This window comes from Gracilinanus agilis, chromosome 2 (genome assembly GCF_016433145.1).
Source record: "Gracilinanus agilis isolate LMUSP501 chromosome 2, AgileGrace, whole genome shotgun sequence".
In the NCBI taxonomy this organism is placed as follows: domain Eukaryota; kingdom Metazoa; phylum Chordata; class Mammalia; order Didelphimorphia; family Didelphidae; genus Gracilinanus; species Gracilinanus agilis.
The window spans coordinates 348,108,220-348,123,645 of NC_058131.1; the positions used below are offsets into that span (position 1 = coordinate 348,108,220).

Genomic DNA, 15,426 nt, shown 5'->3' on the forward strand with positions numbered 1-15,426 from the left:
ACTACATTGTGATGGCTAAGAATCTTGCTGTGCCTTAGTCTTCATTAAAAACAATCAAATCTAGCATTTTAATGTCAAGTATAACTTTAAAATACCAAAAACATCCATCAGAAAATACACATGGCTAGATAAGTTGTAAGTTGCAATTTTTCATATGAATATTTTGCCTTTTCAATGAGTATCTGGTCAGAAACAAGATAATCATGGGATACCACTGAAAACAATTCATATAAAACTTGTTTAGGAGTACTAATTCATGCATTTGCCAAGCACGGCTGTTTTCACCAGCTGCATTTGACTACAAAGAAAGAAAGAATTTAAGCTGCTTTTCTTTCTAAGCATTGATTTCATAACCATGTACAAGAGCCAACATACTACAAATATCATGTTCATGCTTTAACATTTTCCTATAACCTAGTTATCTCTTCTTTTCCTTATAGGTTTTTGGGGAGGCATAGAAGATGTTTTAATCTCTATAATAGTTTAAAAAGTATGCACTTGGCTTTCCTCTACTGCTTGTTTAAGCAATAGTATTCTTTTTCTTCTCCGCTCTGTTCCTGCTCTTTTATTCCTCTTTGACTTCTTTGCACCTGTTCTCATTCCTTCTGGATTTTTTGAGTCATTTTGATGTTATTTCTAATCTCTTGTATGACTGACTAACTCCTTTCTTTCTTTCCTATCATTTCAGTTTTGATTTGACTTTTCTGTTTTCAATGATCATGATACTTAAACAAACTCCCTTCTCACAGCCAGCCCCATAGATCAAAGCACTTTCTTGAGTTTTGCATGATTTCAAGTCTTGTCAAAGGTGTCCTTTCCTTTTCAGACTTAAATACAGAATTATTCACATGAAAAGATCATGATTAAATTAGAATTCTTAGAAAATAATCATGATTCAGCAACAGAAACATTAAATATTCTTTAAATACCCACTACTAAGTATATTTGATTATATAGGGACACTGGTAGACTAGTTCCCTGGAGATATCATTTTCCATAATTGGGATAAGTTCATAATGTTCAACAGATGGTATTTTCAATTTAACTGAAAATCTAAATAAAAAACTGGAACCAACTGAGACCTAGAAAACCTAAATGATAAAAAATACAAGTATTTAATTGTTAATCAGTTCATCTGTTATTCTTATCTTAAATTGTACATAAAATATACATATTTATTCACCTATATGTTCTCAGGCAATTATCATTTGTAACTCAGAGATAAATGATTTAATCTATAGTTGACATATGATTTGAAATACAAGAAATTTTAATATTCTTATTTCATGGGAAAAAGTTGTTCTTAGTAATATTTTTCTATTACAGAATTAAATTGAAACTCCTTTCATAATGAGGTAGCAGTGGAGAGGTTGGCTTCTTTCTTAAGGCAGCTGTTTTATACATGGGATGTATTCCTTCTTTAATGTAAAAGGTCAATGTCCTTAAAGGAGTACATACATAAAATTGTAGATAGTCTGAATGCAATGTTACAAAATAAATATCAATGTTTATTCTCAAAGATAATGGTAAGTTCCATTCAGCAGACATTAAAAACTCCCAACTCGATCTCGAGGAATTATTCGGAGTTCTGAGCCATGCTTTAGGAAAACATTCCCAGCAGTCTGTGCAGGATTTATTCCTATTCCATCATTTGTAATTATAGCACTTGTTGCTGCAGGAACTTTAAATTCTTCTGCAGCAAACTTTAAGACTGCTGTGAAAGGAGTATTTTCAGGAACACTGAGCACTTTGTATGGCAGTCGCGGGTCCGAGGTCAGTGTGATCTTAAAAGAAACTTTCGACATGGTGAGGGCTTGGGTGGTCCTAGGCGAGCCTGATGGCGGTGCTCCGATCTTCTCTTCCGTTCCACTCTTCCCCGTATCCCCAGCCAAAGCCCAGTGGTAAAACTTTGAAATGAAGATTTAGGTGTCCTAGTACCAACTTTGCTTCTAATTTACTCTATGATCTTGTGCAAGTTCCTTCTCTTATTTGGGCTTCAGTTTTTACCTTTTTAAAATGAGGAATTTAGGTTGTGTAGTATTTAGCCCTAACCTTGCTGTGATTCTAAAAAGGATACTAGAATTCCTCCAACTTGTCTTTTTGGCAATCATTAAATTTTATACAACCTTTGAAAAGATAAATGGAAATATTGGCAGATAATAGTAAGCCATAAGGTAGCTAGCCCAAGAATTATAATTTTTTTTAAACCCTTCCATCTTAGAATCAATACTGTATATTGGTTCTAAGGTAGAAGAGTATTAATGACTAGGCAATGGGGGTTAAGTGACTTGCCCAGGATCACACAGCTAGGAAGTGTCTGAGGCCAGATTTGAACCAAGGACCTCCTGTCTCTGGTCCTGACTATCAATCCACTGAGCCACCCAGTTGTCTTGTATCATAATTATTTCGTGATAAATTAAATTATTCCATAGTTATAGAGCTAGTGTGGGTATAGAGACTTTTCTGGTTGTAGTTTCCCATTGTATCTTCTCTTCCTCCCACAACCCCACCCACTTTTGAGTACTTTTTGAATCTGCAGAATTGCTCACTAAATAAACAAATACTTGTCAAAGGGGGCAGCTAGGTAGCACAATGACCTGGAATTGGGAGGCCCTGGGTTCATACTTAATAGCTATGTGATCTTGGGCAAGTCACTTAACCCCAATTGCCTAGCCCTTGCTACTCTTCCATTTTAGAATTGATACTGACAGAAAGTAAGGACTTTTTTTTTTTAAATAGTACTGGGCTTCTTGACTACATTTTTTTAGCTTTTGAGATTGTATTTTTTTTTTAACCCTTAACTTCTGCATATTGGCTCATAGGTGGAAGAGTGGTAAGGGTGGGCAATGGGGGTCAAGTGACTTGCCCAGGGTCACACAGCTGGGAAGTGGCTGAGGCCGGATTTGAACCTAGGACCTCCTGTCTCTAGGCCTGACTCTCAATCCACTGAGCTACCCAGCTGCCCCCCTTGAGATTGTATTTTGCAGATGTTGATATTTCAGAGGCACTACCTTTAAATCCATTCCATTCATATGTGGATAGTCTAGAACTTTTCTGAATTTTATCTTTGATATCTCTAAAATATCCTCAGATTCTTTAGAGGCAGGTTGGCATAGTAGAAAATTAACCAAGAGACCTGGGTTCTAGCTCCAGCTCTGTTATCCAGGTTGGCAGGTCACTTAACTATCTTGGTCTCTTAGTTTTCTATATAAGTCTATAAAATTAGAAGATTAGCTTAAAACTTAAATTAAGGTAAAAGCACCATGGTACAGTGACTTAGCACAGAGGCACTGAATTCAATTCCTGCTGAATTCAGATTCTGCCTCTTTCATTACCTGTGTAACCTTGGGCAAGTCACTTAAACTCTCTGGGCCTCAGCTTCCTTATCTAGTAAAACAGATCATTCAGTGGGCATTTATTGAGCATTTCTGATATGCTTATCATTATGCTAGGCACTAGGGATTCAAAGAACAGAGCTTCCCTTAAGAAGTTCATGGGGCAGACTACTCCTAAATAACATTTATATGTACAAGGGATATATAGTTTAAATGAGAGATAGTCTTATGAGGTCAGGAGATGGAGGGAAGGAAGAAAGGCAAAAGGGCTTGGGAGACAGCCAGTGAAAAGGCACAGGTTAGAGAGCTGGATTACAGAGCATAAAATAAAATAGAAGAAGCCTGGAAAGGTAGGAAGAGACCAGGTTGTGAAGGAAGGTCTTTAAAAGCCAAACAGGTTTTTTAATTTGTTCCTAGAAGTAATAGGGAGCCATTAGAATTAATGGAGTTGGAAGGTGACACTGTCAGACCAGAGCTTTAAGAGTATTACTTTATAGCAATAGTATCAACTACATTGGGGAGAGACTTGAGCTGAACTAAATAGCCCATCTTTTAGGTCCCTTCCATTTCTAAATCTATGAATCATCTTTTCCCTCCAATTCTATGATTCTGGGTGATGTACATTATTATGAAAATAGTAGTTGTGCAAAAATTATTTGGAATAAATGTGATTTTTAATATAGTAGCCTATAATATTTCACACAATTACTATATTATATGGACTACTTTAATTATAGGAAGTGTCATAATTCCAATAAATGTTGGCATATAAAAGTGGGAACCTTAAGTTCAAACTAATTGTGCTTGTTAACTTTAAAATGCTTTCCTTTAATTTCTTCTTTTTTCAACCCAGTACCCCAGATACACGCCCAGCTGGCCTTGAGGAGTCTGACCAACAATCACTGTCTGGAGAACAAGGAATTAACTTGGACAACACAGGCCCTAAACTCTCAGATTTTGCAAGTAGGCCACCAGGTGATAAAGCGTAATGATGTCACTTGTTTTGTCTATGGCATGTGAAAAGGGACCTTGTTGGTGTTCCTCCTTCCCCTCAAGGAAGAAGCAACACTATTTTGTCCACTGTGACTCATATGTATTTCCTGAACATTTTGGCATTATGTGTTTCTTGAGAATGTTGTTGTGTTATTGAATAATAAACCTTTAAAAATAATAATAAAATCTGTCTGAAGGTACACATACCTTTGGACTCATCTCCACTTGGACCTTTCAGCTTCTTCCAAAGGAAGACTGAAATGGGATGAACTGCCCTGATTCTGACAGTACATCCAAGTCCCAGCCATATTCAGAGAAACCAAGTTTAAATGAGGAGTTTTCCCTTTCTCATCCTGCTGCTCTGCCCTCTTTGCACTGTAAGCTGTGGATATCCAAGAAATAAATGCTTGTATTTATTTCATATTGGCAAACTTGATGTCAAAAAGAAGTGTATTGGTCTTAGAAACTGTCACTCTAGCACCTAGGGAGTGTGATAAGGCCCGTCTCAGATGAAATATTGTCTATACTGATAAATGGTGGGTTCACTAAGATGTCTGTTCACCATCCTGTAACAGGAAGATCCACAAAGATTGTAGGCAGGTCTTGTCCACTATCCACAGCAATAACTAATGGTAGAAAGGCCTTGGATGTCATTGCCTACTCTTCCTTAAGATCTTCCCACATTACCATCTATTTATTCACCTTTTACACTATTAGCAACCCTGTGACTACCCAGCTACTGCCTGTTTGTCCTTGGACCTTTCAGGGCGTTCATGTCTAGAATTATAATTTCTACTAGATGATGCTACAGTGCTCCTGCTCTACTCTGGATAGGTACTTTATTTCCTTTTCCAAAGTAGATATGCCAGATGCTGAAGCGACAAGTTGAGAAAGGATCTTTCTCACCTGTATCATAGCTCTAGCATCAAGGAACTTGTGGAGAAACCATAATTGCTTTGATATTTGATATTAAGTAATGCCCCTTGTGGAATCTGTGCCTCATATAGAAAAGAATAGCTGTGGTATTCACCATATAATATGCTTGATTGCGTTGGTAGGCATCTTTCTCATTTATTTTGAGAGAAATGCCTCAAGAACAGTATTAAATATGTAGCAATACAATTTAAAAGAAAATCTACTTTGCATTCTTAAAAACATGGATAAAACTGTTCATATCTAGATTCTCCAGCATTTACTGGTAGGTGCCAAACAAATCTTTGCTCAGAAGTATTTAACTGTTGGGGGCAGCTAGGTAGCTCAGTGGATTGAGTCAGGCCTAGAGACAGGAGGTCCTAGGTTCAAATCCGGCCTCAGCCACTTCCCGGCTGTGTGACCCTGGGCAAGTCACTTGACCCCTATTGCCCACCCTTACCACTCTTCCACCTATGAGACAATACACTGAAAGTTAAGGGTTTAAAAAAAAAAAAAGAAGTATTTAACTGTTAATTCATTCTATTTGTAGATGAGGTTTATCCATAAGGGTCAAAGTAACACTTGACTGGTACTGTGTATAATAATAGCCTCTTAAAACTAATATCCATTCAGTTCTACTAGGTCTAATTGGTAGGATTTGGTACCTAAGAGTTGTGAGGAGCTAAAAAAAAAAGCCTTTCTGCAAAGCTTTTAAACCTTCAGTGCCTGATAGTAGAGCTTTAACAATTTGCATTGTTAAAGCTGCATTTCAGCCCCATTCCCCATTCCCTCTAGCTCACATACCTTCATTGGTGATGTCAGGATCCTTTTTAATACTCATTTTCAGTTCTATGATAAGTAATATTTCTTTGTAAGCAGTGAGGCAACTATTTAAGCCTTGCCCGCTTCTCTTTTCCATTTGTTGTCCAATAGGCCAAATGGTGATATCTTTGGTCTGACATTTTCTAATGGTGTGAGTTATTAAGAAATCTTTCTGCAGGTGGTGAAAATAAAGAAGTATAATTAAATAAAGGGGTAAGGGATAATTTTAAAAGATGGACTTATAAATAAATATATAAAATTCCCCTTTCAGAGTTTATATATTTATCTTCTTATCGTTAATTAATTAATTGAACTAATAAATGTCATAGGGAACCAACAGGTTTGAGTTGCTATTAAGATTTGCTGAAGGAAGTAAATCCTAGACTTGTTTTAGAAGGATCTTGATTTTAAAAGCCATAAAACTATTTGTGCCTCTACAACCATCAACTAAAACAATACATAATAAAAATAGGTAATTCTCCCAGATGGAGGGAATCACTTCATTTATATGGATAGTGAAAGCCAGATGACATCTACATGACACTGAAGTTCTAGATGGGTTTAAAGCATCCATGTGATTGGATTTGTCACCTTCATTCACATTTTGGGCAGATTTGTCACCTGGACTTTACCTCTTGCCATGAATAGCTGTGTTAAGGTTGCCAGAGCCTGCAATCAAACTCCAGGGGCTTGGGAGCACTAGTGATTTTGCCCTCTCCTAAGCTTTCCATTTTCTTAAACTATATGTATACCCAATACCAAAAGGCTGCATCCTGGAAAAAGACTATGCTTGCATTGTTTGTATAGATTCAATGTGGCCTTCTTCAGAAGTATCAGTGAATGTTTGTGAAAATGCTTTACAGATTCCTAAACTTACTTGTTGGAAATCTAACTTCCCTGATTTGGGGGGCTCGTTCTAGGTTATCCATCTCAACAAGTTGAACAAAGGCCACTACAACAGATGCCTCCTCAACTCATGCAGCATGTGCCGCCATCCCAGCAGCCACCTCCACAGCAGCCACCACCACAGCCACCTCAACCACAGCCCCCACCACCGCCCCCTACTCAGGCACAGTCACAGCAGCAGCAGCAACAAATGATGATGATGCTTATGATGCAGCAAGATCCCAAATCAGTCAGACTGCCTGTGTCCCAAAATGTTCATCCCACAAGGGGTCCCCTAAACCCAGATGCACAGAGAATGCCCATGCAACAGAGTGGTGGTATGTCAGTAATGGTCAGCTTACAAGGCCCTGGCTCAGTACCACCATCTCCCGATAAGCAAAGGATGCCAGTTAATCCTCCCCTGGGAAATAATACAAGAAAAATGGTATACTCAGATAATATACAGAATCCTTCCAGTTCACCTCTGGGAGAAGTGGCATCTCTTCCTGAAGGAAGTGGAAATGAAGTTACTCCAGTCTCAGGGGCTTCAAATAATCTGGCTTCTCATTTAGTAGTTTCTCAGAATCAGTTAATGATAGCAGGGCCAAAACCAGGACCATCTCCCCTTTCTGCTGCTACTCAAGGTGCAAGTCCACAGCAACCACCAGTTAATTCTTTATCTAGCTCTCATGGTCACCATTTTTCAAATGTTGCTACCCCTACACAGACATCCAGGCCTAAAACACCAAACAGGGCCAGCCCAAGGCCATATTACCCTCAGACACCAAACAACCGCCCACCTAGCACAGAACCTTCAGAAATAAGTTTGTCACCAGAACGTCTCAACGCTTCTATAGCTGGTCTCTTTCCTCCTCAGATTAATATTCCTTTACCTCCCAGGCCTAATCTGAATAGAGGATTTGATCAGCAGGGTCTTAATCCAACTACTTTGAAGGCCATTGGGCAAGCTCCTTCAAATCTCACTATTAATAATCCTTCAAGCTTTGCTCCTCCACAGACTCATAAGTTGGATTCTGTTGTTGTTAATTCTGGAAAGCAGGCTAATGCTGGAGGAACAAAGCGAGCTAGTCCAAGCAGTAGTCGAAGGTCTAGTCCTGGGTCCAGTAGGAAAACTACACCAAGTCCAGGCAGACAAAACTCAAAAACACCAAAATTGTCTCTGGCATCCCAGACAAATCCAGCTCTGATGCAGGGTGCAGAATTGCAAAGAAATGTTTTGGCCAATTCTACTTCTTTACCCACACCTGTACCTGGGAATTTTCCTAATAACAGCATTCTGAATCCACCAAATCCAGCTGTGCCTATGGCTGCAGTGGCTAGTATTACTGAGGATAACAAAGAGAGTCTTAATGTTCCCCCGGACAATGACTGCCAGACTGCCCCAGGTAATAAAGAGCAGGCAAATGTTGAGCTAAAAGCCATTCCTGTCCAAGAAATGAAGATGATGGTTTCTGAAGACCAACAAAAGAAGGAGATGCCACCTTTAGATGCTAGCAAACTTCCTATTGTAGAAGAGAACAAATCTGTTCTCTCTTCTGCTATGAGAGAAGCCCCAACATCTTTAAGTCAACTTCTTGATAATTCTGGAGCTCCTAATGTTACCATTAAACCCCCTGGACTTACCAGTCTTGAAGTGTCACCTACAGTGTCATCAGGGGAGGATCTAAAAAAGATAGCTGTCCTTCCTCCACTGCAGGATCCACCTTCTGGTAAGGAATCTTCTAATCCCTTAAACTTGCCTCACAGTAATGAGTCATGTTCAACCCAAATGCACCAAGAATTGGGCGAGGCCAACTCTAGTGGCACACCAAATGTACCCCCAACAATGTCCAGGCCTGTCAACTCCTCCATTTCTACTCCTTTGCCACCAAACCAAATAACTGTCTTTGTAACTTCAAACCCCATTACTACTTCTGCTAATACATCAACACCTCTGCCATCTCACCTGCAGCCTACATTAATGTCAACAGTAGTCACAATGCCCAATGTGGGAAACAAAGTTATGGTTTCCGAGGGGCAGTCATCAGCTCAGTCCAATGCTCGACCTCAGTTCATTACACCTGTGTTTATCAATTCATCCTCGATAATTCAGGTTATGAAAGGATCTCAGTCAAGTACAATTCCTGCAGCCCCACTGACCTCTAACTCCAATTTAATGCCACAGCCTGTGGCAGTGGTTGGCCCTTTACACATACCCCAGAACATAAAGTTTTCCTCGGCTCCTGCACCTCCTAGTGTACCATCCAGTAGTCCTACCCCAAGCATACCAACCAATAGGTCATTGGTTCTTAATTCTCGGGCAGCACCCATTCAGCTTCCTTCTCCCCCATCCACAGCTTCTTCAATTGTTCCTACACAGACCCCTGTCCAGCAAGTCAAAGAGTTTAGCCCAGATGATGCTAGTCCTCAAGTTAGTGTTTCATCAGATCAGTGCCCTGTAGCAGCTGCACAGTCAGCAGTGATGGTTTCACCTCTTCTTACCAGTAGTCCAGGTTCCTCTGGCAACCGAAGAAGCCCAGTTTCATCTAGTAAGGGCAAGGGGAAAGTGGACAAGATTGGTCAGATTTTGTTGACCAAGGCATGCAAGAAGGTAACAGGATCTCTTGAAAAAGGGGAGGAACAGTATGCTGTGGATGGAGATGCTGAAGGCCAGGGCCTGGAAATGCCAGCCCTTTGTAATGTGGGAACTGAGCAGATAACTACAGAACCGGACAATAAGGCCACCACACCCCCGGCACCCACTCTGCTAAAGATAAGCACTCCTGGGCCTGGCACACCAAGTGTTAGCACCATGGCTATTTCTTCTTCCTCAGTACCAGTGGCGCCGAGCTTACTGAGCAGTGCTTCTCCTGCCAGTGCACCATCTATGGTAAATGCCCCAGTGATTTCAGAGCTTGCTTCCACAACCCCAAATACTAAAAATAATCATGGTGGCATAGTGACTGAACAGCTTGGAATTGGCCTAGTGGAAGAGAAAGCAGGAACCCACCCAGAGCTTCTTCAGAATATAGGTATGTACTCTGAGCCTTATGGTTTTTCCTCATGCAGTGAGTTAGCAATTTAACAGTGAATTTAAGAAGTTTGGATCATGGGCAGCTAAGTGGCTCAGTAGAAAGAGCACCAGGCCTGAAGACAGGAGGTCCTGGGTTCTAAGATGGAAAGTAAGGATTAAAAAAAAAGAAGAAACTGTTTGAGTCATGGCCAAGGAGAAAGAGAATTGATTTTAAGAGCATCCTGTTGTCTTATCCTGAAGAGTAAAAGAAATAAGTGCTTTATTTCACTGAAGCTATTTATTTTATATAAACATACTGTTTACTTAACAGTGCTTTAAAATTAATATAAGCTTATATAAATATTTTTCATTAGTGTTATTATAAATTTAGGGAATTTCAGAGTTGGAAGACATTAGAGATCTTCATGCCCAGGCCTCTCGTTTTATAATGGAGGCTCAGAGAGTGGGAGTCCTACCTCAAAGTCCCTCCTCAATCAGAAAATATTTACTAAGTACTTACTATGTGCCAGGCACTGTGCTAATAATATACTCAAGAGATAAAAAGAAGAAAGAATGGTCTGTCCCTAGGTGGTGGAACCAGCATTAGGACCCTGGATTCTTACTGCAGTGCTCTTTTCATTATGTCACATTATTTTCGATTTTGCCAAATCCTGTCAAGACATACAGACTATCTTCAAGTATAGATACCCAATTTTAAATATCTCTTATATATGAACTTTTGGAAATGGATATTTAAGACAAAGAAGCAGATAGTATTTTAAAAATGATGCCATATTTGTTTTCCATGCACCATTCTACTAATACATTTGAAACCTAAAAATGAAATAGAAGCCAGATGTTGCTTAAAGTAGATTCTGCTATTGTGTTTTCCATTTCTTCCCTTCAGGAAACATTACCTCACAACAAGAAATGAATATATGTAATCATATCAGAAAGACAGATTTGATTAGAAGGCATTCAGGACTATATAGTACTAGTAATACAATGCCAGGGAATTCTGTGAATCAGCAGAATTTGGAAAAATATTTAAAATTAGGTAATGTTCTCTAGTGGGCCCTTATTTTAATTTCCAAATACCATCTGTGTAATTCCTTGGTATAATAGAAAGGTTAACAGCATAGTATTAAACTTTTTCAGAAGAGGAGCTAAAATATTACATTAATAAGAATCCATGGTGACTGAACACATTGAAGAAAAAGGGAATTCTACCAATTCATAGTTTCTAGAGAAAAGGAAACTTCTGTCTAAGAGTCTTAAGGAACCAAGCCAGCTCTTACAGTCAACATTACTGCCTAATATTCGTATTGAAACACTTGTTTCGTGTTCATTCTTGTCCATCATACTGTGTAGGCGTGTTAAGGACCCTCTGTGTCTGTGGAATTTCCACTGTTGAGTACAGCTTCCATCTCTGCTATTTATTGTACCATTGCTGAGAGAGAGAAAAAAATGCTTCAGATTTAATAGTCAGTTGAATCTGGGACTAATTTATCCTCTCAGGCAGTTCTTTGAATGATTGTAACTGACTCAGGTCCTTCACTTAAGCTACTTCTACAATCTACAACCACAACTAGTAGTCTTTCGAGACACCACCACCACCAACTTGACACAGCAGTGGGCTTTGATTTAAAATATGGGTCCTGGAAACCACAGCTTAAAATGCAAATCACCTTTCCTGGAATGATGTTTCTGCATATTCTGTTTCAGACCTGCTTCTTGAGATCTGACAAATACAAGAGCTATAGTAGCTTTTAGGTACCACCTTTTATATGTACAACCCACTCCCACTCTCAGACTTGTAATTATTGACAGATGGCTCCAGAATAGTGCCTTCATCTCATAGTTAAAATAGCTACTAGGCTGGAAGGTAGGGGCTGCTTGCCCTGATTCTGTACAATGCTATTTACTAAAAGACATCGACATACTTCTTTTTGCATTTTGGCATATGATCTCAAGAATTTTGGTCTAATTTCAAACTTGTATGAATTAAGTAGTTATTCCATTTCTAGCACTGCTAGGTGCTCTAATGGATACAGAGGAATATATGGGGTGATTCCTGCCCTCAGGGAGCTTATAACTTCATCAGGGAGTAGAACAAAATATGACTCAATTGCTGAAAGGTATGTAATAAACTATAAATCCTGAAGAAGTGATTGAATTTCCTATAAAGACCTTCATTCAGGACTCTGAAAATGTCTTTGAAAAGCTGATGCCCAGAAACAAAAATACTAAATTGCAAAGGAGTCTTGGGGGGAGTAGGAGGGATGACTGACATTCTTGCATGCACACATAGATACACTTCCAAGTGCCGGTCTTTGTCAGACAGTAAAATAAAGATGAACTTCTTAATAAGGCTTGAAAATTATTTGTAAATTCAAGAATATCTCATCCCATAATTCATTTAGAACTATAAGAAAGGACCTGGTTGGTTGCTTAAAAGTTCTTTCTGTTATCAAGCCACATACTGCAACACTACCTTTTATTTTGCTTTGGGGAAAAAAAATTAGATCACCTTGCTTTCCTCACGTATTTTAGCACCTTCACCAAATCTGACCCAGAAGGAGATCCCAGCTGTACCACCTCAGGGACCTGCACACAGACCAGGTAGAGTATACTTTGGAAAAGCTTCTCTTTGGGCTAGAATGGATTAGAGGGTAATAGACTTTGTTTTAGGCATCGTAATTGTTGCCAACCTTACTTTCATTTTCATGAATTCTTACAGGAGATGGGGGTGGGGGAAGAAATATCAGCTCAAGGAAGGAAACTATTAAAAACTTTTTTTCTATGTCATTTTTGGAACCAACTTTGCTATAAAGGCCAGGCTTGTGATTGACTGTTCTTGCCTTCAGATCCTCCAGCCTTCCTACCTTTTTCCTATTTGTAGTAATATTTAACCAGTTTACTGACAAAAGACACTTTAATTCTTTTAGGTCACAATGTCATAGATTCTAAGAAAAGAAAGGAACTTCAGAGATCATCTAATCCTCATGTTACATGCATCCAAGCGATTCTTACTCAATTTAATCTCCTCTCTAATTCATCCTCCACATTGCCACCAGATTAATTGTCAATCCCCTCTGCAAAAATATTCAAACACTTTGAATAGCTCTTCTCTTGGCCAAACCATAGGTGTCCTCACTCTTGATATAGTGCCCCATTCTGTAAACCAACAGAACTCTCACTATTGTTTTGTTGCTCCCCTATAGACCCATTGCTCCAGCATTCCCAGGAGCCTTAAAGAATTGCTAACTGCTAAAGAACAGAAAGGGAAAATACTATTAAACAGTGCTCATATTAATTATGACTAAAAATCAGGACTTATAAAGCACATCTCTGATTAAATTATAAAGTAGTACCAGCAAATAAACATCATTCCAGGCATGTCTGTGCAAGTTTTTATTTGTCACTTAGGCCTAGGATGCTGCAGTGTGTACAGTGGTATTTCTAGAAAAAGGAAATCAGGATGATATACTACAAGACACTTGTTAAGATCTAAGTTCCCATACATATCCTGCCTGAATCGTATGTTAATCTGGCCTACCCATGGCTTTTACTGGTATTGAAAACATATTTGTCTGTTTTTCTTTCCCATATCACATCTCATTGCTAGTATACAGTACAGCAATATATGCTTAAGACCATCAAATGTAAAATTAAAAAGGAAAATATATATATATATATAGTTTATTTGTATTATGTAAATATGTATTAGCTTATTTCCCACTGATCTATTTGTTATTTCTCTAGGCAAAAAAACATTCATATACCTTTGATGCCTTTCATCTTCATGCAAAATAAAGAACTAGTATTTAAGGTCTCCTACCATTTGGCTTTAACCTCTTGCTTCAGCCAGATTGTTCTTTTAGTTGTCTCCTAAGCATGCGTAGGTGTATGTTCATAGCAGTTCTCTACCCATTGAAACACTACCTGGCCTTCAAAGACCAGCTCAATACCTGTACAGTATCATACATCGAGTCTATAAGCACTTAATGTTAATACTTGTTGATTGAAAGTTATTAAATATCAGTGGACATTTATTAAGTGCTACTATATACAGCATCTTGTGCATAGTGCTGCACCATATAAAGAGTTGAGAAACAAGAGTTTTATAGGAAGAAAACACATATACAACTACAATGCAAACTGGAAAATTAGATCTATGAAGATTTCATGGGAGAAAAATGTTACCTTGGCTTAATGGAGGAGGGTTCATTTAAAAGGGGTCTTCAAGAATGGCCAGGTTTTTAGCAGGCAAAAAATGCATAGGGGAGACATTTCCTCAGCAAGCAACCACATGTGCAAGGGCAGTGAGGAATGAAACATAACACTGAAAAGGTGGGTTAGCATCAGGTGTGGAAAACCTCAAAGGTCAGACCAAGGAATTAGGACTTTTATTTCATAAGCAATAGATTAGCATGCCTTAGGTAGTGAAAAACACACTTGAGGGCTGACCATGATTTTCTTGGGCATTCTGTAAATCAACCCACCTCTTTTAAATCATCTATTATAAGCTTAGTGTGGTGCTATGTATATATAGATATATAACAAGTTTTCAGTTTCCTCTGTCATCTTTTTCTCCTTGTGTATTTAAATGTTGGTTCATATTTATGTCTGTTGTCTAGAATTTAAAAAAAAAAAGGTAGGGCAGCTGGGTGGCTCAGATGACTGAGAGCCAGGTCTAGAGATGGGAGGTCCTGGGTTCAAAGCTGACCTCAGACACTTCCTAGCTATGTGACCCTGGGGAAGTAAGTCACTTAACCCCCTTTGCCTAGCCCTTACCACTCATCTGCCTTAGAACCAATTTACAATATTGATTCCAAGACAGAAGATAAGGGTTTAAAAAAAAATAGGAGGGGGAAAAAAAGAAAAGGAAATATGTTAGGTCCCTGCCCATAAAGGGTTTATCAATAAACGTTAATTAAGTACCTATTATGTGACAGGCACTTTGTTAAGTCTAATTGTAAAGGCAAGATGTAATTAGATGAAACAATTAGTGAATGATATATCTGATTTTAACAGTATAGACTTTTAAACTAGGAAACCATATGTGATAAGATGCTAGGTAAGATTTTTATAGCATTGCTTAACAATTCATGTTAATGTAAACAGAAACAGAAAATGTTCCCAGTTAACAATAAAAAATGGTTCTTAATTCAGTGGTCCTTTTTGAAGTGAGTGATCTGCTGTCAAGTCTTGGGATGAAGTTCTATTTCTCCAAGGAATGTTCTTGTCAGCAAGAATTGCTCCAGCCCACAAGAGGGCACACATAAGCAGGGAAGGGTAAAAGCATTGCCCAGAAACCCCATATTCATCCTATTCCTCCTAAACCTCAGTTCTGCAATGTTTATTGACTATCGGATTTGAAAGGGACTTAATATAGTTATGTATAATTCTTAGATAGTACTTGAATACTGATTTTTTTAAAGACTAGGTATTAATGGATCTATT

General features: G+C 38.6%; 2 protein-coding genes across 2 annotated transcripts in view; one reads left to right on the plus strand and one right to left on the minus strand.

Annotated features, from left to right (window-relative positions):
• Positions 1–15,426, plus strand: part of NCOA6 (nuclear receptor coactivator 6) — a 58,662-nt gene that overhangs the window by 37,125 nt on the left and 6,111 nt on the right. The window contains exons 8-10 of the mRNA XM_044664376.1: positions 4,189–4,310; positions 6,983–9,979; positions 12,514–12,582. Coding sequence (XP_044520311.1) covers positions 4,189–4,310; positions 6,983–9,979; positions 12,514–12,582 — 3,188 coding nt within the window. The remainder of the gene's footprint in view (positions 1–4,188; positions 4,311–6,982; positions 9,980–12,513; positions 12,583–15,426) is intronic.
• Positions 1,483–1,890, minus strand: LOC123237448 (ubiquitin-fold modifier 1). Its single transcript, XM_044664377.1, has one exon. It carries the CDS (start codon positions 1,803–1,805, stop codon positions 1,548–1,550), a length of 258 nt encoding a protein of 85 aa, XP_044520312.1. The 5' UTR covers positions 1,806–1,890; the 3' UTR covers positions 1,483–1,547.